This window comes from Prionailurus bengalensis, chromosome B3, assembly GCF_016509475.1.
Source record: "Prionailurus bengalensis isolate Pbe53 chromosome B3, Fcat_Pben_1.1_paternal_pri, whole genome shotgun sequence".
In the NCBI taxonomy this organism is placed as follows: Eukaryota; Metazoa; Chordata; class Mammalia; order Carnivora; family Felidae; genus Prionailurus; species Prionailurus bengalensis.
The window spans coordinates 88,489,907-88,512,994 of record NC_057355.1 but is presented as its reverse complement, the minus strand read 5'-3'; the positions used below and the strand labels follow the sequence as shown (position 1 = coordinate 88,512,994).

At 37.5% G+C, this 23,088-nt stretch overlaps 1 protein-coding gene across 5 annotated transcripts in view; it reads left to right on the top strand.

Moving 5' to 3' along the window:
• SEC23A (SEC23 homolog A, COPII coat complex component) overlaps positions 1-23,088 on the top strand; it is a 66,563-nt gene continuing 43,475 nt past the window's right edge. Inside the window, exons 1-9 of one of the 5 annotated variants that reach the window (XM_043556029.1) lie at positions 1-283; positions 5,891-6,132; positions 7,948-8,005; positions 8,674-8,760; positions 9,652-9,888; positions 13,790-13,869; positions 14,625-14,769; positions 16,706-16,864; positions 17,985-18,100. In XM_043556029.1, coding sequence (XP_043411964.1) covers positions 5,912-6,132; positions 7,948-8,005; positions 8,674-8,760; positions 9,652-9,888; positions 13,790-13,869; positions 14,625-14,769; positions 16,706-16,864; positions 17,985-18,100 — 1,103 coding nt within the window. In that variant the 5' untranslated portion in view covers positions 1-283; positions 5,891-5,911. Of the gene's footprint in view, positions 820-5,890; positions 6,133-7,947; positions 8,006-8,673; positions 8,761-9,651; positions 9,889-13,789; positions 13,870-14,624; positions 14,770-16,705; positions 16,865-17,984; positions 18,101-23,088 lie in introns of all 5 variants that reach the window. The other 4 variants (XM_043556031.1, XM_043556030.1, XM_043556032.1 and 1 more) reach the window with 4 other exon arrangements.

The following is a 23,088-nucleotide window of genomic DNA, read 5'->3' as shown; positions in this document are numbered from 1 at the left end:
CCCTTCCACCTCCCTCCTCTCCCCTCGCGCCCTATACCCGCTCGGTTCTGCCCGGTCCCGCACTCTCTCCTCAAGTTCCCCGGCGCGGCCGCCCCGCCCCGCCAGCCCTTGACGTGGCAGAGGCGGCACCAGCCATGTTGGCCCAGTCGTGTTCTGCGCGGAGGCCGGGGGCGGGGCGGCGCCGGCCCTGATCGAGTGCCACGGCTGCTCCAGCTCGTCGGAAAGGACCGATTTTGCTGGGCGGAGGTTGCAACCGGCGCGGATCTTGTCTGGGGGCACGGTGGTAGGGACTGACTTCTGGGCCGCCTCCTCCCGGCTCCCTGGAGGGGCCGCGGGCTCTCAGCGGAAAGCGGGGGAGGGGCGCTGTGCGGCTGTGGGCCGGCGGGCGGGTGGGCCGGGGTCTCCGCGATGGTGCCCGCTCTGCCTTCATGATACTCGGGAACAGGTTGGACGCGCCTGCTGTGGCGAGCGGGCTCTGGGGGGCAGCCTTGAATCCTGACCCCTTCGCCCTGTCACCAGCCGCTCTGCTTCGTTTTTCCGGGGCCTGGGGGCCCCGTCCCCTCACCAGGCTCCCTTGGATAAGGTGCGAAAGATAGAAGTCGGGTGAAAAAAAGGTAGTTCATCATCTCGCCCAGCGCCCACTCCCGCCTCCCGGGCGATCTGCCTTCCTTACTCCAGCCTATCTCCGGTTCTGGACCCTTGGGCTTCTTGGTTCTTACCTTGCTGGATCTGAAGTGCCCTAGACTTTGAACCCAGGTGACTTCGTCACCGGTAGTTCGGCCTTGGGAGTCAAAGGGGATAAGGAGAATTAATTGCCCGGTAAAGCTAACGCCTTAGGCCTCAATTACAAGTGGAGCTCAGTTTTCACATCCAATCAGTCTTTTCTGTTGTGCTAGTGTTTTCTTCCCGTTTTGGTGGGAAGGGAAAAGCATGGTCAATCTACATGTAACCTCTGGGGTATGTTGAATTCACATGAATTTCTTCGACCTCTGCCCTGCAAAGCCATGTATACCTAGACAAACTAACTTGGTTAAAAAAAGTTTTAGATTTAAATATAAATGTTAAGTCTCCCTTCTCTCTCCTTTTCAGTAGCCTAATTAACATCGTTTTGGAAGTCTGATCATTTTTATTTGACTCATACAATTTTAGAGTTAGAAGGGGCCTTGTAGTTTCTAGCCTAAGCCCCTTATCTTTTTCATGAGAAATTGAGGATCATACAGGTTAAGCTCTTGTCCAAGATCATACAGCTATGGAAAGCAATTGAAAACACTTTATTGAGGTTTTTACAATTGAAAAGTAGAGAGGCACACTTAATTGTTAAATACATCTGATTGGAAGAAACTCAAATTTTACATGCAATTGAGAATATTTTTCATTTAGAGTCTGTAAAAGTGCTCTAATATTGAAAATTTCCAATTATTTATTGAATAAGTGAAGCTTTTAAAAATACTGTGGGCATGTATTTGATATGCTAGGTTAAAGAGGCATTAAGTGTTTTGCTTCTTTGCTTTTAGTTATACCAGGAGAAATTAATTAACCAAAGTAACTCCCACTCACAATAAGTTGTGCTGGGAAATGACACATTTCTTTAGAATGGTCTTTTGTATTTGTACCACTTCAAAAAATATGACTACTATATTAAATCTCCATCCTAATATAGTGTCTGAATCATTTTTATTTGGCTTTAACATAATTTTAGGGGAGAGAGTGCTGATCAAATAATGATATTTTATAAAAAGCTAGTTTGTAAAAAGAATTTATTTCAGATATGCCATTGTTGGATATGGGGCCCAGCCTGGCAGATGTTCTACTAGAAAGCTATCTAGAAATTAACACTAGAAAAAACACTACCTAGAAAATCTAGAATTAGTGATTTTGAAAAGGCACAATGCCTACCGTGGAAAAGTGAGGGAAGTCAAGGAGGTGTTGTGCATGGCCATGTCATTGGACCAGTTCAGAAGAAACAGGTGGGACTTTTTAAAAAATAATACTGGAAAGTGAGAATGTACAAAATAAAACATGTTATTTAGTGAGCATATATGATCTTAGAGCAGAGAGATTGAAAGGAAAAAGTGAGGAAAAGGAAGTTAATTGTGTACAAAATATCACACAGGTGGTATTTAGTGTGTCATAATAAAAAGTCAGGATGTGGAGTTACAATCTGGTTATTGTGTGTAAATGTCTTTATGCTAAATCTCATAGAGCCTTTCTCTACTGGGTTCCTTGATCGAATTAAGTAAGCCGTATTGTCCTAAGATGGTGGTCCTTAGGACCACTTTAGACTCTTAAACATTACTGAGGTTCTAAAAAAAAACAAAAAAGAAAAACCACACACCTGCCTTAATAGAAGACAGGTGGATTTTCATATCTATTTTTGCGGTCAGTCTATTATGATATGTTATTATACTTGAATTGTATGAAAGAAATCTGGCTTCACATAGATATGTAGTTGGAAAAAGGGGTATTTTAATAGCTTTTTCAGATAATTCTGCATATTCTTCTTTAATACTACACTGCAGGGGCACCTAGGTGACTCAGTGGGTTAAGCGTCCTACTCTTGATCTCAGCTCAGGTCTTGATCCCAGCCCTACAAGAGGATGAGTTCGAGCCCCACGCTGGGGTTTGGAGTTCAAGCTCCACACCCAGTGCAGAGCCACTTTAAAAAAAAAAAGAGAGAGATACTGCACTACAACTTGATGGTTTTAACTCATAAATCAAGGGTTAATAGCAGTGTGAAATTTGAAATCTTAGAAATGAACTTTTTGCACTCTATTGCATTAAAATTCGTTGGTCTGTTCTGCACTTTGAATGGGTCTTTACTCATGCATGGATCCTGACCTGTGCATGATTTTGTAACATCGTGAATTGATCATTTGGGAGATTTTGCTTCACTGAGTAAGGTATATTTTCTAAATGTGGACATGGTTCATTATATAATAGAAAAATCATGATAATAACATCACTGATCTCAGAAAAATCTTTACATATTAGCAAGCTGTGAAGCTCATGGTAGTGGACCCAAGGTTTTCAAAAATTTTGATATTTGCTTGAAAACTCAAATTTTTTCATTGTTAATAAATACTGTCAATTATTTTCCAGGTTACAGGCTCACTTCAACATTATTGAGAAAATGTATGCCACATAGCTAACTACTAGTTATGTACCAGTTTTGGAGAATTGAGAAAATAGTCAAAACATTTTTTTGTGTTTTTGTGGTTCAGATAAAAAACCCTGATTGGTCTGGTATTTTAATGCTTTTTGGTGATGCATTTTAGATGACATAGATTATACATGCAATTAGGTAATAAACAGAAAACTTCATTTGCTTAACATTCTGTAGAAATTATGGGAAGGATTGAATAGTCCCGGAATTTATATTCACATCTGTAACACAGAAGCTATTGCTAATCTGCAGACTATGAATTAGGCTCCAGGCTCTGAGCTGTCAGCACAGAGCTCGGCACAGGGCTCAAACTCCCGGAACCATGAGATCATGACCTGTGCCCAAGTTGGATGCTTAAATGACTGAGCCACTCAGGTGCCCCTGTTTCTCCTTTAAAACTGAGGTTGGCGGGGTGGGGGGGGGGGGGGAGGGCGCCTGGGTGGCGGAGTTGGTTAAGCACCTGGCTCTTGATTTCAGCTCAGGTCATGATATCACGGTTTGTGAGATTGAGCCCCATGTGGGGCTCCGCACTGATAACTTGGAGCCTGCTTAGGATTCTCTCTCTCTCTCTCTCTCTCTCTCTCTCTCTCTCTGTGTTTCTCTGTGCCCCCTTACCCCCTCCCTGCTTGTACTCTCATGTTGTCTCTTTCAAAATAAATAAATGAATGTGAGAAAAATTAAAAAATAAACAAACAAAACTGAGATTGGCATGTAACACACCTCTGACTATCCCAGATCTTTGTTTTATCATTATTTTTCAACACCCACATTTTCTTGAAAACTCATAGTCTCTCTCTCCAAACTGCCTTCTATATTTAGTTTAAAGATAATCTTTTCTAAACAAATTTAGTTACCTTAGGATTCCTGTTTATCCTTATCAGCCTTTGAAAACTCTGTGTCTGCTTTTGATTAGTGTAAAATTCTCTAGTTGTGTCTGAGATTCTGATAGGAAATAGTGTTTAATTTTTCTTTTTTTTTTTAAACTGAGGTATGTTTAATATATAACATTCTTATTTCTTTCAAAGAAAAGAAAATTCTTTTTTTTTTTTTTAATTTTTTTTTTTTCAACATTTATTTATTTTTGGGACAGAGAGAGACAGAGCATGAACCGGGGAGGGGCAGAGAGAGAGGGAGACACAGAATCGGAAACAGGCTCCAGGCTCCGAGCCATCAGCCCAGAGCCCGACGCGGGGCTCGAACTCGCGGACCGCGAGATCGTGACCTGGCTGAAGTCGGACGCTTAACCGACTGCGCCACCCAGGCGCCCCAAAGAAAAGAAAATTCTTAGCTGCTAAGGTAGTCATATTTGTTGAGCTTCACTTTTTGGAATTTTTATTATCAAATCTTTGAAAAATTTTCTAAAATTAAAATTATTGTATTCAGTATGTTTTTTTCAAATACCTTTTCTTCTCTCAGTTACATTTTAGAATCAGTTCCTCATCTTATTGTTGTTCTTTGCAACTTCACCCTCCATGTTGGCTTTTTTGGCATCCTACCTTCATAATTCTTCAGTTCTTGATGTCCTTCATCTCTCCTACAAATCTTTTGGCCAGCCATCTAACACTTGAAACTCTCTGTCCTCTCAGAACTGTGTATTTTGCAATTTCTTTCCATCACTGGTCACTGCTGAAGTTTGAGATTGTGAGATAGAACTGTTGCCTAGGTAGGAAAGCTGGCATTCTAGACAGGCAGTAAGAGAGTAACAAGATGGAGATGTCTCTTGATACTGGGCCCGAACCAGAGTGGCATCCTCTTCCCCCTGCTAATAAATGTAAATGATTATATTGAAATTGTATATCTCAAATTAGAGTTTAAAATGCTCTCCCACTTTCCAAAATAATAAAAAAAAAAATGCCCTCCTAAATTGGAATATTAAAAATATTCTGGGTGAGGGGCACCTGGGTGGCTCAAGTTGGTTGGGTGTCTGATCGGTTCAGGTCATGATCTCATGGTTCATGAGTTCGAGCCCCACATTGGCCTCTCTGCTGTTAGCATGGAGCCCGATTCAGATCTCTGTCCCCTTGTCTCTCTGCACCTCCTCCACTCATGTGCTCTCTCTGTCAAAAATAAACATTTAAAAAAATATTCCGGCTTAATTTTCTGCAAAAGAAGTTAAATGGCATATAAATCATAGGGAACACCACTTATTAAGCATTTATTGTGCCACAAATACCCTATATTTGCACAATGAAAAGATTACCTGTCTAAAACAGAAGTACCTAGCTTTAGAAAAATCTTTTTGTTATGCACTGTTAAGCATTCACTTCTAGCAAGTTTAGTAGAAACTTGTCATTTTCTACATACAAAACCATATGAACTTTAGAATTTAATGGTTTCAGTAATCTGTTCATTAGAATAATATAACTTACAAGGCTGATATGGAAAACATAGGATCTAAATTTTCCCCCATTTTTATCTTTGTTTCTTATACACACTTAAATAGGACACATATTTCATTATTATTATTATTTTTTTTTGCTCTAGCTTTTTCAAGAATGAATAAATAAGGATAAAATACCTCTTGCTGGGCTTAATAAGCATTGGGTTCTGGAGGGTGATTTATTTATTTTTGTTATAAGTGAGGTTATTGTTGCTTGCTAATTTTTTTCTGAGATGAATACTTTTATTTCATTTGATTTCTCGTGGATTAATATCGCTGAACATGGGGAAAATATTTATTTTAGATTTCCTTACGAGGATTTTTAAACATCTTAAATTTTGTCACAGAAATAAGAATCAGGCTCTACAATGACAACCTATTTGGAATTCATCCAACAAAATGAAGAACGAGATGGAGTCCGATTTAGCTGGAATGTTTGGCCATCAAGTCGACTAGAAGCTACAAGAATGGTTGTTCCCGTAGCAGCCTTATTTACACCACTGAAGGAGAGACCTGATTTACCACCTATTCAGTATGAACCTGTTCTGTGTAGCAGGACCACTTGCCGTGCAGTTTTGAATCCTTTATGGTAATTAAAATATATTGAAACAATTAATGTGGCAATATGATTTATTTTTATTATTATTATTATTTTTTAAAGTTTGTTTTTGACAGAGAGAGAGAGAGACAGAGCATGAGTGGGGGAGGGGCAGAGAGAGGGAGGCACAGATTCTGAAGCAGGCTCCAGGCTCTGAGCTGTCAGCACAGAGCCCGATGCGGAGCTCGAACTCATGGACCATGAGATCATGACCTGAGCCGAAGTCGGGCGCTCAACTGACTGAGCCACCCAGGCGCCCCTGTGGCAATATGATTTAAAAATGTAGTTTCTTGTTCATTTATATAAAAATGTCTTTTTTATTTATAGTTATTTTTTCAAATTAGGATAGTCAAATCCAAAGAGCTGTAAAATTGAAGGATATTCTAGTTGTAGTGAGTTGATTACAGACCAAATGTACAATTGTCACTATATGAACTGTTAGATCCAATCACTAGTATATCTAGATGCTGTGTGTCATTAGACCCATCTTGTGTCATTAGAAAAGTCATAATTGATTGGTATGGTGTTTGAATTGAAAATGTTACAATTTCTTATAGCATAAACCAGAATATCTAGAATCTTCCTTTATTCCTCTTTCCATTCTGTCTCCCCACCCAATCCGTTAGCAACTCAGATTGATTCTGCCTCCAGAACATTACTGATTCTGTCTCCTGTATTCAGTTGCTGCTAGTACACTCTACTTTAAGATACACCATCTTTTTACTGGACAATTTCATTATCCACCTAACTGGCCCCCTTGTTTCCATTCTTGTCTTTCAGTAGTTTATTCTCTATCCAGACGCTAGAATGTTACAAATGGATATCAGATTATTAAAATCCTTCAGTTTTGTCTTATTATACTTGGAATGAGAAATCCAAACTGCTAGTTAAGACTTACAAAGCCCTATGTGTTATATCATCCATTTCCCTTATTGTTATCTACCTTATACCTTACCCACTTTCTGATCCTTGAACATACCAAATTTATGCCTATCTTGGAATTTGTATAATAGCTGTATATTCTGCTGGATTACTCTGCCCCTAGATTTTCCTGTGACCTGTTCCTTTTCATTTAGATCAAATTTCAATTGTTTATTTCAGAAGGTCTTCTTTTAAAGTAGCCATCCCAGGGGACCGTGGTGTCTCAGTCTGTCAAGTGTCTGACTCTTGATTTCAGCTCAGGTCATGATCTCGTGGTTCCTAGGTTTGATCCCCACCCCACCCCATTGGGCTCTGCGCTGACAGTACAGAGCCTGCTTGGGATTCTCTCTCTCCCTCTCTCTCTGCCCCTCCCTTTTCTCTCTTTCAAAATAAATAAATCAACTTTAAAAAATAAATAATGTAGTCCTCCCAAACACACTTTCACATCCTGCTTTGTTATCTTTAGTCTCTTATTGTCACTGTCTGAAAGTATCATTTGTATTTTTACATCTACTTTCTTTTTGTATGTCTTTCTGTTCCAGAATAAGCTCCATGATAGCAGGGACCTTTGATCTCTTGTTTACTGCTGTATCACCAGCACCTAGGATAATGGCTGGTACATATTAAGCATTGAATAAATACATTTTTGAATTAAATGAATGTTTTCTAGATCTGAGTGTAGAAATCACTGAATCATTTGAAAAAAAAACTATTTTTACTGATGTTTGCTATATATTAAAAGTAATAATATGTTCATTTAACTGAACATTTGTATATACAGTTAAAAATATGAGTTCTTTTAGAAAGAAGTTAATTTTATTAAAATTAGGATCATTGTACAATGGAACTGAAACATGAGCTCTATTGTATCTTTTCTTAAAACAGTCAAGTGGATTACCGAGCAAAACTCTGGGCTTGCAACTTTTGTTATCAAAGGAATCAGGTAAGAAAACCCCCAATGCAGATGTTAATGCTGTAGTACTGGTCTTAATATGTAGAAAAATGCATATTCTAAACAAAGATGAAATAATTTTTCATATGATGAAAAATAGTTTTTAGTAGTTAAGTGATCAGAAAATTATTTGCAGTTTAAAATTTCATTCTGGGGCGCCTGGGTGGCGCAGTCGGTTGGGCGTCCGACTTCAGCCAGGTCATGATCTCGCGGTCCATGAGTTCGAGCCCCGCATCGGGCTCTGGGCTGATGGCTCGGAGCCTGGAGCCTGTTTCCGATTCTGTGTCTCCCTCTCTCTCTGCCCCTCCCCCGTTCATGCTCTGTCTCTCTCTGTCCCAAAAATAAATAAACGTTGAAAAAAAAAATTTAAGGGGCGCCTGGGTGGCGCAGTCGGTTAAGCGTCCGACTTCAGCCAGGTCACGATCTCGCGGTCTGTGAGTTCGAGCCCCGCGTCGGGCTCTGGGCTGATGGCTCAGAGCCTGGAGCCTGTTTCCGATTCTGTGTCTCCCTCTCTCTCTGCCCCTCCCCCATTCATGCTCTGTCTCTCTCTGTCCCAAAAATAAATAAACGTTGGAAAAAAAAAAAAAAATAATAAAATAAAATAAAATTTCATTCTGGCAAATAATTCATTCAAAATGTTCATTGTTTTCTCTCTGTAGTTTCCACCTACTTACGCTGGTATATCTGAATTGAATCAACCTGCGGAGCTCTTACCTCAGTTTTCTAGCATTGAATATGTAGTTCTGGTAAGAACATAAATCCTTAAGAAAGTCTTAAATATTCAGCGATTTACTTTATACCAATAGAATTGTTAAATTGAGATGACTTAAAGTGCATTGTTCCTGATTCCCACATTGAATTGATGGAGCATTTCAGAGATAAGAACTGTCCTATTCAATTTGAACAAGGTAATTTCCCTGTTGTAGTTATTTAACGGGTGGCTAGGATATTGGGTGGTGTGGTGTGATTTGCTATACTGAGTAGATCAATAAACAGTACACTCTCAATGTTGCTGTGTGGTTGGAAGGTCAGTTCACAAATAGTTAAGTTACTATGATGCTAGAACCTGATGATATATCCCCAAGTCTAACTGTTAAAGTTACTTTTGCATTGGTCCTTGTTAAGAAAATCATTTATCTTCCCTTTCTGAACAGCTTTACATAGTTGTTTACATTTTTAAGTTGTAAAGTAATGATATCCTCTGTGATTCTAGTAGAGAAAGCAGAGTATGGTTCACATGTGCCAGGAAGTAGCAGCCTAGCTAGTTCCCAGTTCTCTTATGGTCTAATTCAGGCTGAGATCTTTATTGTTTTGTTTTTAAGCTTTATAACTACTGTTTCCTTATTTTAGGAGAAATAAATACTTGTTATAAGAAATGAAGCCTTATGCAGTTAAACAGATCAAAGATGAAAGTCTCCTTTATGTAACTATAAATAATGTTTTTAAACTTAATTTTTCCTTTGGTATGTCTCATATATCTCTCCATGCATAGATAACTTCTCTCATTTCTGAAATGATTTTATTAAGATTTCATTTTATGAATGTATTGTCAATTATTTATCCTCTACTAATTATCCTTGTATATTGTGCTGACTGTTAATACATTATTTCCTAATTATTACAACATTTTTTAAAAGCGTGGTCCTCAGATGCCTTTGATATTCCTCTATGTGGTTGATACTTGCATGGAAGATGAAGATTTACAAGCCCTGAAAGAATCTATGCAGATGTCATTGAGTCTTTTACCACCTACAGCTTTGGTTGGACTTATTACTTTTGGGAGAATGGTACAGGTTCATGAACTTGGATGTGAGGGCATTTCAAAAAGCTATGTGTTCAGAGGAACAAAAGATCTGTCTGCCAAACAACTGCAGGTAAACAACAAGAATGGTAGTTTCAGCCTTATCTGTGGGCATCACTCCATAAATGTCTATAAATGCCTTCTGGATTTAAGTTTCTAGAAAATATTTTTACTGTGAATGACTAATATAATTGTATTATGACAAAGGCTTTATTTAATGTTGACGTCAGTTTTCTTTCATTTGCCCTTGAATTGTTGTTATACAGATGGAAGACCCCTCACTTTTTCTTTTTTTAGTTTTTTTTTAAGTTTATTTATTTTTGAGAGAGACAGTTTGTGCACACATGTGAGCAGGGGAGGGGCAGAGAGAGAGGGAGACACAGAATCCAAAGCAGGCTCCAGGCTCTGAGCTGGCAGCACAAAGCCCATCGTGGGGCTCAAACTCATGAGCGGTGAGATCGTGACCTGAGCCGAAGTCAGATGCTTAACCAACAGAGCCACCCAAGTGCCCCAAAGACCCCTCACTTTTAATGGTGAGACTGAAGGTGTTTTGCTAGAGATTTGAAGGGCTAATGGGAGAGTCATGCTGAAGACTGAGGGAAGGCAACCACAGAATATTAGTTTTTGTTTTTGACATCTCATTTAGGACCTGAACACTCTTACTATGTTTGGCAGGGGGAGGTATTTTAAGTCTTGAGAGTTGTATGTATGTATGAACCAAGAGTACATATTTTTTCATACACTAGGACAACATTTTTATTTTTGGAGTAAATTGAAGCTTTATCTTCCAAGGCAGAGAGGTTATGTGTGACTTACTAGGATCATCTAGGGATATTTTTCAATCATATATATACATATATATATATATATATATATATATATATATATATATGTTTTGCCCAGAGATTTTGCTAGACCATGAGAAAGTAAGTGAATGTGTGCTTGTTTTGGGAGGCTGTTGAAAGGGTAGGATTGTTCATGTAAGGCATTTGGAAAACTTTATAAATGATTCTGATACAATCTTGATAAGAACAGTTACCCTGGAAGATGGCAGGTAAGTCTTGCATAAAGTAGACAGCTAGGAAGTCAGACTTTGGAGCATCCAGGTATCCCAAATGAAAAGGAAAAGAAGATTTTGAGAACAATATTAAATGATTCTAATTTGAAGCTTAGCAGACTGGGGTAGTAGTGCTGCAGTTAACTGAGATAGAAAGTAGTGGAAGAATTTGCAAGTTTGGATGGGGAGGATGATGAACAGTGAATAAGATCACGAATAAGGTTTGAGGAGGTGAAGAAAATTAGAGTTTGCACTCTTTCCAGAGGTTTGTTGAAGGTAAGGAGGACAATAGTGTGGGAATTTGAGAGAACCGAGTTAACAGGTTTAGGTTAGGAAGGGAACTTGAATGTGTTTATACATAGAAGGGGAAGAGAGACTAAAGAGGGTGAATTGAAAGCAAGAGTGAGCTGAACTTTCAGAGGACATGATAGGGATGCCTTCAGGAAGAGAGGAGGCAGAGTACCTTGGAGAGGAGGCTCATCAGTTTCCATGAGACAGGACAGAAAGTGGGCAAGTTTAATCTTTCTGTGCCTTAGTTTTTTTCATCTGTGGAAGAGTTAATAATAGTGTCTACCTTATACAGTGGTCATGAAAATTGAATGGGTTGTGCCTGTAACTGTTTGCTATTGTTATTTTGAAGCTGCAAACTTATTTAAAGTTCTGTAGTGTTACTTCTGATTGTAGAGTACATTTTACTTGAGTTATGTTATTGCATATGAAACACATAAGATACCTGCTTTTTTGTTGCAGGCAATAAATGCCTACAGGCTAAATTTTTTCCTCCATTGAAATGTTTTTATTTTTATTTTATTTTTTGCCATCTTTATTCAAATATTTCACGGCAGTTATATTAACAATTACAGTAAATGTTCAAAATTCCAGAATCCAAAAATGAAATAATTTACTTCAAACTAATGTAAAATGAAGTCAAATGCAAAATGTCAGTTTAATACAATTCTGAATTAAACTATAAACTCAAAATAGACTGTAGTTGATGAAGTCTATTTAACCTACAAAGTTGATTAGGAGGTCTCCCAAAGTCTAAATAACTGAATGTACAAAATACTAAAGATGCAGGTATAAGCCCAAATTCAAGCTTACAATGTGATTACAAGTAATTATTATAATAACAATGGCATTCAGCTATGGAACCTGACACTGAAGATACCTACTGAATAGCACCATAGCTGAACCAGCTTAATCAAAAAATGGGAAGATATTATCACCCCACTCCCTAAAAATAAAATCTAGGAAACCTACAAATACATTGGCATATGAGAGAAATCAAGTCATGAAAGGACATTAAACAAAAGTAAATCACAGGTGAGATTCAAGCTGAAAAACACAACTCTACAGCCATTAGTTTCAACCCTAGTGCAGTTCCATCATCTTCAGAAAGTTCCCATGGTCCCCATAGCTGAGCATTAACTATTGTTGGGCTGTGCTGTGATGAAATGTTTTTGTTTTCCTTCTCTATCCATTTGGTTGAAAAGAGCCTGGTCTTTGCTCCCCAAATAGTCCTGAATTCAAATCTGAAACCCTTCTAGTTGTGTAATATTGGGTTGATCTCTGCTTGTTTTCTTATCCTCTGTGGAAAAGGGTAAATAATTCTTACTTTACCAGGTTACTATTCATGCTAAGGGAAATAATGTAAGAACAGTCAGTATAGTGTTAACTCTTACAGGGCTTTGTGGCAAACCCTGGCTTAATATCTTGCTGTGCAACTTACTAGTTGTGTAAGCTTTAGCAGGTTAAAAACCTTTCTGAGTGTCAGTTTTCATTTATAAAGCAGGAATTAAAAAATATTCTTCATTATTATTCTGTGAAGAAATAGTATATGTGAAGAGTTTAGCACAGAGTCTAGCACGTAGTAAGTTCTTAGGAAAAAGTTGCTCTTCCTGCTAGGAATGTAGGAAATATAGGATTAGTTCAATAATTTTTTCTTTGCAAATCTTTAGACTTTCTGATTTTCTGTTGTATACTTTTACTCTGTTACTTCATGACCAAGATTCAAGAAAACTTCAGTAAAATAACATTATTTTCATGTGTCTACAGAGGAATTTTGTACACTTAAAAATCAAAACAAAACTGGTTAGGAATTAAGTCAGAAAATTAAGTATAGACATACATATGTATATCTTATAACCCCTTTTATACGATTTCATGTACCTCTCCTTTATAACATTTAATACAATTGTAATTTTATACTTTTTTAGCTAATGATTTTATTAACTGCTGTCTGTTTCACCAGATCTTAATTTCATAAGGTCAGGGGCTATATATATATTTTTTACCATTAGATGCCTGGCACATAGCAGGTACTTGAAATATAGTTGCTCAAAGGGATGGATGAATACAAGTTAAAAAATACAGACATTCATGTGGGGCGCCTGGGTGGCTTAGTCCGTTAAGCCTCCGGCTCCTGATTTCAGTTCAGGTCATGATCTTACATTCATGAGACTGAGCCCCATGAGATGAGCCCCGTGTCGGGCTCTTTGCTGACAGCACGGAGGCTGCTTGGGATTCTTTCTCCCTCTCTCTCTGCCCCTCCCCTGTTGGCACTCGTGTGTGCTCTCTCGCTCTAAATAAATAAGATAAAACTTAAAAGAAGTACAGACATTGATGTTACATAGTAACTTTTTGACTCTTAATTAGAAATAAACTATTTCTGAGCTAGTATCCCTGTTTGCTCATATAGCACCTTATACTTTGTTCTCTTATGCTTGTTATTTCCTTGCATTGTTGTTGTTTACCTGAGGGTCTCCCTAACTAGACCTTTTGTATTCTAAGGAAAGAGACTTTATGTTCTTTATTTTTGTGTTCCTAATACCTAGCACAGCATTTTGCATATGGTAAATAGTTGATACATCTTTGTAGGAGTACTTAAATGGATATCACAAAAATAATCTCTTTACAGGAAATGCTGGGACTCTCTAAAGTACCCGTTACTCAAGCTACACGTGGTCCTCAGGTACAACAGCCACCTCCTTCCAATAGGTAATTATTAAATATGGCAAAGAGAATTTTACAACTTGTGCAGCTCTTTTAAGCATCCTGTACCCTTAACTGGAACATAGACATTCAGTAATACTATATTGTTATATTTTTAGGAATATAAATACACAGCATTAGTACATCTTCTAAAAAGTTGAGGCAGAATCATGCCACTGAAATGGTTGGTTTCTTATTATTACAGTGTTAAGGACTTTTTTAGTTTTGATATATTCCTGATCTCCTGTTTTTAAGTTCATAAACTAGTTGAAGGCAGCCAAACAAAAGTAGGGCCTAAAAAACTTTTCATTTAGCCTTAGAGGTAGTTTCCCCCTCCCCAAACTTACTAATCAGAAGTAGTATTACTAAAATTGAGTTGACATATCTTCTTATAATTATTTCAGTAGCCCTAAGGCTGACTAGTAAATGAAAGACGTAGTCCTGATATAATACTTGGTGTGAGTGTTTCACTTACAGTGGTTGTACTAAAACTTTGGTTGTGGACCAGTAGATAGCATCACCTGGAAACTTGTTTGAGATGCACATTCTTGGGGCCTACCTCAGACCTGCAGAAACAAGACCCTGGAATCTGTTAAAATGAGTCCTCCCACCAATTCTTATGCACACAAAAGTTAGAGAACCATGGGTCTACCATGTATTCAAATTACTTTTTTCTATTTCTAAAAAAGGAAACAGTTTGTTTCTTACAGTCTTACCCATAAACATTTATAAATGACTTTTGATTTAATTTTGTTTTGCAGATTCTTGCAGCCAGTACAGAAAATAGACATGAATCTCACAGATCTTCTGGGAGAACTGCAGCGAGACCCTTGGCCTGTACCACAGGGGAAGAGACCTTTGCGTTCCTCTGGGGTGGCACTTTCCATAGCTGTAGGACTACTTGAGGTAGTGACAATAGCTTTGTTTTGGAATGTAAACGTGTATGTTTGTGTATCAGTGATATCTACAAGGCAGTGTTGAGTGAAAAAATTAGGTCATTAAGACAGCAAATACTTAAAATTTGATCTGTGGTATATTTTTTTGTGTATAGAGATGCATCTGGAAGGGTGTTTGTTCATCCAAATGTTAACAGTGGTAGAATAAGGGGAATTTTGCTTTTAAGTAGAATTTGAAAATTTTACACTACACATACCTTAGCTTTATAATTAGAAAAGAGACTTTAAAAAAAAAGCTTTTTAAAAAATGAGATGCTATCAAATTTACAGAAAAGTTGTAAAGAACATTTTTCCCTCTGAACTATTTAAGTTGCTGATATGATGTTCCTAACCACTTGAATACTTTAGTTGTTTCCTATGAATCAGGATATTTTTGTATATAACTATAATATAATTATTAAAATCATAATATTAACACTGATACATTACTACCACCTAGCTTTCAGATCTCATTCAAGTTTTATAGATTATTTCAATAATTTCTTTTACTAAAAAGAATCTTATTAAAAATTTATTTTACTAAAAATACATTCAGAGACATGTATTTAGTGGTATGTCTATTTAGTCTCCTACAGTGTGGAACAGTCCCTCAACTTTTCTTTGACTTTCATGACTTTGATGCTTTGGAAGATTCAGGCCAGTTATTTTATAGACTCTCAAATTACTTTTGTTTTGATATGTCCTCACAATTAGATTCAGGTCTTATAGCAGCAGGACTATCATAGAAATAATGCTGTGTTCTCATTACACCCTGTCAGGTGGCACATGATTTTCATTTGCCCCATTCAAGGTGATATAATCACCATGATCACTTACTAAGATTGTGTCTGCCACATTTTTCCACTGTAAAATTACTCTTATTTCCCCTCCTTTTGTAATCAATAAACATTAGAAAATGAGAGTCTTTGAAACCAAGCAAATATCCCATTCTGCATAAAACTTTCAGTTTCTATATTTATTTATTAATATCATTATGGAGTTTACATCTCTTTCTTTCTGTGTATAATTACTTTGTTCCACAGTTAATGGTATTTATATAATTATATTAGAAATACTTTGCAATATCCGTAAGCAGTTGTTGGACAAAAATACAGAGCACATTTTTCAAGTTACATTATAGCTTCAGAAAAGAATGTAAATGATACAGCTTTTGCAATCCTGTCTGTTTTGAGTCCTCAAAATTTCTAGTCTACTGATAGCACTCTTATTTTTCATTTATGTAGTTATTTATTTTAAAAATTCTACCATTTTTCTCATTTCACTTTGGAAGAAGGAAAGGTAGATTGGAATACTCAGCCATGCATATGTTTTAAACATAAAAAAGAAAAATAGAACTACAGCAGCAAAACAGGAAGGTGTCCCTTTTCTTACTCCTTCTCTACTCCTTCCAGTCTAGGACTGGTTAAGCAGGAGCAGCATCCTTATTTATAGGGATCAGGCTTATAGATTATTTAAAACAAATTTTTTTTAACATTTACTCATTTTTGAGAGACAGAGCATGAGCATGGGAGGGGCAGAGGAAGGGAGACACAGAACCCGAAGCAGGATCCAGGCTCTGAGCTGTCAGTACAGAGCCTGACGTAGGGTTCAAACCCATGAACTGTACATCATGACCTGAGTCGAAGTCAGATGCTTAACCAATTGAGCCACCCAGGCACCCCATATGAATTATTTTAAAGCTAGGAAGGCACGATCATTTAAGATAAGATTTCAAAAGAAAGGTATTCAAATACCATGTGTTTAAATTTCATTTTAAACATTAGATTATTCTTGGATAATTTATGCTTTCTTGTTTTCTAGAAAGAATATATCAGAATTCACTTTTAGAAATATATATCCTTGTATCTTCCTTTAAACTCTTTTGACAAGTTACTTTTTTCTGATAGTGTACTTTTCCCAACACTGGTGCTCGTATCATGATGTTCATTGGCGGTCCAGCCACTCAGGGGCCTGGAATGGTGGTTGGAGATGAATTGAAGACACCTATAAGATCATGGCATGACATTGAAAAAGACAATGCCAAATATGTTAAAAAGGGAACAAAGGTAATTTGGTTAAGTTTTTTGTTTTAATAGAAAAATTTCATTTGATGGAAGAGGAAGAATACGCATACTTTATAATAAATCTGATATTGTGAAGTCTGATGCTGTAACTACTGTTCAGAATTGGAGAAATAGTCTCTCTTTTTTTTTTTTTTTTGATAGTTTAAGTTACAATTTTTCTGGTTGTAAATATTTAAAGACTTAATAGTAACACCAGTAGGTAGCTCTTCCCCCCCCCCACCCCGGTAAGTGTCTCTTTAAAGATTACTCCTGAGAGAAACCCTGTGTGCCTTTTTTGATATTCATGTTAAAGAATATCTGTCCTGCTTCAGGAAAAATTTCTTGAATTTTCCAGTTTTTCATTTGTAAGAGGCTTCCTCTAGATATGTATTTTGTTCAGAGGGTGAATAGTCCATCATTGACTTATGAGTTGTTTTCTGTTCATGTAACTTTAATTTTATTTGAGTTTGTGCTAGTACATTTTCACTTTTGACTATTGACTCCCTTGAATTGGTTCTGCTGTTAGTGTTCCTTTTTAAAAAAAAAATTCTCTGGAGTTTACAATTTTAGTTTAGTTGTACTATATTAACACTTCTTTTTGGTAGTCATAATATTTTTAAAAGTGTAAATAATAACATAATTTTTGTCACTATTACTGGAAATCTGCCACCAGATTTCCCTTTTGAGGTTGGAAGTTTTCTTAGAGCTCCAAAAAATGTTTTGTATTTGTTTATCTTACAGCTTTTGTTAGTGTTTTTCTGTATTTTGGTGTTTTTGTTATCTGGGTGTGGACTCAGCCAAGAAAAAGAGTTCTGTGTTCCTCTTCTACTATGTTTATGTATGAAGAGCAAGATATTTGTTATACCTTTTCTCCAAGTTTAGCTTAATTTAGGAGTTTATTAGAATGCCTTAAAAATGTGAAAGTGTCAGACTTATAGAAGTTATTGTATCACTTTATGAGGAGTTTTCTATTATAGAAAATTAGAACATATCACACTTAAATTATTATGGGTTATAGTTTTAGTATTTTTTTAGGCCATTTTGATCTCTTTATGGGAAAAATGATTTATAGGATGGTTGAGTTTTTACATTGATTTGATTTGATTTAAAAAATCTTTTTTAGCATTTTGAAGCATTGGCTAATCGAGCTGCTACGACTGGTCATGTTATTGATATCTATGCCTGTGCGTTAGATCAGACAGGTCTCCTGGAGATGAAATGCTGTCCCAACCTTACTGGGTATGTATTTAAATTTTTGTAGTTTTTAGGATTATAGGCTAATAATTAGTTTACAAAATATAGACCAATAATGACAGTTTAGGAAAAACAGCCATCATTCTACCACTCCAGGACAACTCTTAACAGTTTTTGATACTGCTTTCAGTAAAGCTCACTTTACATTTTTTTCTAAAATTCAGTTATAAACGCACAAGTTCTGTTTGAAAAGTTCATCTTGATGTCCTGCAGTCATTGTTTTATTATTGTAGAGCTTTTTGAGCTATAATTCACACACCATAAAATTTACCCATTTAAAGCATACAATTGAATGTGGGTTTTTTTGATCTGTTCACAGGTTGAGGAACCATCACCAAATTTAGTTTTAGAACATTTACATTACCCCAAGAAGTAACTGTACCCATTAGCAGTCAATGCCCTTTGCGGTTTCCTTCTCCTTCTCTCTCAGCCTAGACCCCTAATCTACTTTCTGTCTATAGATTTACCTTCTCTGGATCTTAGGGAAAAACCATTTCATCTTTCACCATTAAGTATGATGTTCGCTGTGAGGTTTTTTTTTTTTTTTTTTTTTTTTTTTTTTTTTTTAATGTTTATTTTTGAGAGCGAGAGCAAGCGAGAAAGACAGTGTGTGTCAGGGAGAGGCAGAGAGAAAGGGAGACACAGAATCCGAAGCAGGCTCCAGGCTGTGAGCTGTCAGCAGCTTGACACGGGGCCCGAACTCACGAATTGTGAGATCATTGACCTAAGCTGAAGTCGGACACTTAACTGACTGAGCCACTCAGGCTCCCTAGCTGTGGGTTTTTGTAGATGCCTTGATCAGGTTGAAGGATTTTCTATCCTTAGTTGAGGATTTTGTCATAAAAGGGTGTTAGGTTTGGTTAAATGCTTTTTCTACATCTATTGAGATGATCACATGGTTTTTGTCCTTTTTTTATTAATATGTTGTATTACAGTGATTTTTATATGTTAAACCAACCTTGTATTCCTGGGATGAATCTCATTTGTGAATAATACTTTTTATATATTGCTGGATTTGATTTGTTAATATTTTTTGAGGATTTTGTGTCTATCTTCTTAAGGGATCTTGATCTATAGTTGTTTTATTTTTCTTCTTGTGATGTCTTTGGTATTGGCATCAGGATAATACCGGATTCATAAAATGAGTTGGGAAGTGTTCCTTCCTCTTGCATTGGTAACCATTACTTCGGGGATAATTTAAATAGGCTTTAAAAAACTCAATTAGGGGGGCTCCTGGGGGGCTCAGTCGGTTAAGCATCCGACTTCGGCTCAGGTCGTGATCTCATGGTTCATGAGTTCGAGTTCCACATTGGGCTCTGTGCTGACAATGCAGAGGCTGCTTTGGGTCCTCTGTCTCCCTCTCTCTTTGCCCTGCTTACACTCTTTCTCTCTAAAAAATACAGGGGCGCCTGGGTGGCTCAGTCGGTTAAGTGTCCGACTTCAGCTCAGGTCACGATCTCACGGTCCGTGGGTTCGAGCCCCGCGTCGGGCTCTGGGCTCATGGCTCAGAGCCTGGAGCCTGCTTCTGATTCTGTGTCTCCCTCTCTCTCTGCCCCTCCCCCGCTCATGCTCTGTCTCTCTCTGTTTCAAAATTAAATAAACGTTAAAAAAAAAATAAAAAAAAAATAAAAAAAAAGTACAAAGACATTAAAAAAATTATGTATGTCAATTATACATTTTCTCAGGTTTATTTATTTAATTTTATTCATCTAATAAATATTAATGAGCACTTACTATGTATCAAACTGTTCAGGGTATTGGATATACACAATGAATGAAACCTAAAAATTTACCCTCATGGAGCTTATCTTCCAGTGTAGGAGGGTTCAGTGTAATTTTCTATTGAACATGTTCTCTGTGTTGTCCCACTGAAATCTGGTGAGTGTGACTGAGGGACTGAATTTAAAATTTTAATTTTAATTGATTTACATGTAAGTTTTTGTATTTTCTAATTAAAAAAATTTTTTTTAACGTTTATTTATTTTTGAGAGACAGAGAGAGAGTGTGAGCAGGGGAGGGATGGAGAGAGAGGATGGACACAGAATCCAAAGCAGGCTCCAGGCTCAGCTGTCAGCACAGAGCCCAATGCAAGGTTTGAATTCATGAACCACGAGATCTTGACCTGAGCCAAAGTGGGATGTTTAACTGACTAAACCACACAGGTGCCCCATTTACATGTAAATTTAAATAGCCGCATGTTTGGATGCACAATTCTAGTGAGAGGAGATGAGACAAGTAAAGTAGATAGGATGTCAGTAGGTAACAAATGTTAAGGAGAATAATAATGCAGGAAATGAGGTTTGCAGTTCTAAAGGGGTGAGAAGGGAAGGCCTCACTGAAGATGAGGTTTTAGCAAAGACCTAAGGAAATGAGGTAGTGAGCCATATGCATAGATGAAGGAAGAGTGTTCAAACAGAATAGCAAGGGCAAAGTTGAGAACATGCATAGGGCGTTTGAAATATAGCAAAGAGACCACAGTAGTGGAGTGAGGTGAGTGAGAGGGACAGATTGTGATGGTCTTTTGACTATGGTAAGGGCTTTGGATTTCACTTTTGTTTTTTTAATTTTTTTTTATGTTTATTTATTTTTGAGAGAGACAGAGACAGACCACAAGCGGGAAAGGGGCAGAGAGAGAGGGAGACACAGAATCCAAAGCAGGCTCCAGGCTCCAAGCTGTCAGCACAGAGCCTGACGCGGGGCTCTAACCCACGAACTGTGAGATCATGACCTGAGCCAAAGTCGGATGCTTAACTGACTGAGCCACCCAGGCGCCCCTGGATTTCACTTTGAGTAAGATCAGTAGAGGAGTGATATGATCTGTAATGCTGTAAAAAGGATCATCTGACTCCATTTACCTTCAGTGGTGAATAGGAATGCAGGAATACCAAGTGGTGGCTGAGAAGTGGTTGGATTTTGGATATATTTAGAAGTAGAAGATTTGCTGATAGATTGGATCAGGGTTTGGGGAAAACTGAAAATCAAAGGAATTTACTGGAAGGATTGAATTACCTTTTATTGAAATGAGTAAGACTGTGAAAAGAAGAGCATTTGGGGAGAAGATTAGGAGTTTAGTTCTGAACATGTTTGGTTTAAGATGCCAGTTGATATCCATGAGATGTTGAGTAGGCAGTTTGATATTGTAACAGAATACAGAAGATAGATCTGGGCTGGAGACATAAATGTGGGAGTTGTCTGAATATGGTGTGTGCGTGGTTTTTTTTTAATGTTTATTTATTTTGAGAGAGATAGAGTATGAGCAGGGGAGGGGCAGAGAGAGAGGGAGAGAATCTCTAGCCGGCTCTGCTCTGTCCGTGCAGAGTCAAACATGGGGCTTGATCCCATGAATCGTGAGACCGTGACCTGAGTGGAAATCAAGAGTTGGATGCTTACCCAGCTGATCCACCCAGGCACCCCACTGGTGTTTTTTTTAATAGCAGTAAAAATGGATGAGATTGTAAGATTTAGCAATCTAAGAGCAGTGCAAGTTGACTTAGAGTGAACTAGAAAAAGAACAGAGGGGTGCCTGGCTGGCTCAGTTAGGCGTCCGACTTTGGCTCAGGTCCTGATCTCGTGGTTTGTGAGTTCAAGCCCTGCGTCTGGCTCTGTGCTGACAGCTCAGAGCCTGGAGCCTGCTTCAGATTCTGTCTCCCCCTCTCTCTGCCCCTCCCATGTTCATGCTCTGTCTCTCTCTGTCTCTGAATAATAAATAAACATTAAAAAAAAAAGAACAGAATGAGAGGATTGGAAACAGCTGGTAGAGATTACAAGTTCTCAAACTTTCATGTGCAGATCATCTGGTTATCTTGTTAAAGTACAGATTCTGGATTGGCTGTGCATAGGATGGGACTTGAAATTCTCCTATTCAAACAAGATCCTTGCTGATAATAATGTTGCTGGACCAAGGGCCACACCGAGTAGTGAGGTTATAGACAGTTATTTCATGGAGGTTTGTTGTGAAAAGGAAAAGATAAGTAGGGTGGTGTAAGTTGTCTTTAATGTAGGATGCATATCACCAGGTATAGTGATAACATAGATCATCATAGATGATGTTTATAAAAGCAGAAAATATAAAAGAACCTATTTACTAACTGTTGGAATTAATATGTTAAGTTGTCAAGGCTTCTAGATCAAGGTCGTTGTACAAAATTCAACTATATTTTTGTATACCAGTGACAAATATAGATAAAACAACATTTAAAAAGATATATAATATATAATAACATCAGAGATAACATAAATCCAGTATCAAAAATAAAATTACCATTAATTGGGGCGCCTGGGTGGCGCAGTCGGTTAAGCGTCCGACTTCAGCCAGGTCACGATCTTGCGGTCCGGTCCGTGAGTTCTAGCCCCGCGTCGGGCTCTGGGCTGATGGCTCAGAGCCTGGAGCCTGCTTCCGATTCTGTCTCCCTCTCTCTCTGCCCCTCCCCCGTTCATGCTCTGTCTCTCTCTGTCCCAAAAATAAATAAAAAACATTGAAAAAAAAAATTACCATTAATTAATTATGCCATATCAGTTTTATTCTTTTGCCAATTTTAATTTTTATTGTATTGTTTGAAAGCTACTTAAAATATTTTAAAATATGAGCAAATGTATGTAAATGTTTGTATGCATATGAGTTTATGGGTGTATCTATCCCCTTTTTGTAGAACAGGAGAAAATTCTACATATCCTTATCCACTTTGCATTTTCACTTGTATTCTAGATAGTAGTCTATGGCAGTATATTACCTCATTGTGTGGATGTACCATATTTTACCCAACTAGTCTCTAATACATGGTCCTCCGGATTGTTTCCAATCTTTTATAACTAGTAATGCTGAATACCCTTGTGCATATATTTACTTTTTGTTTTTGTTGCCAGAATATTTTTGGGATAGATTCCTAATAGTGGGTTGGCTAGATTTAAAGAGAAACCACAAGTGTAATTTTGTTAGATATTGGCAAATTCCCCTGTGTTGAGGTTGCATCATT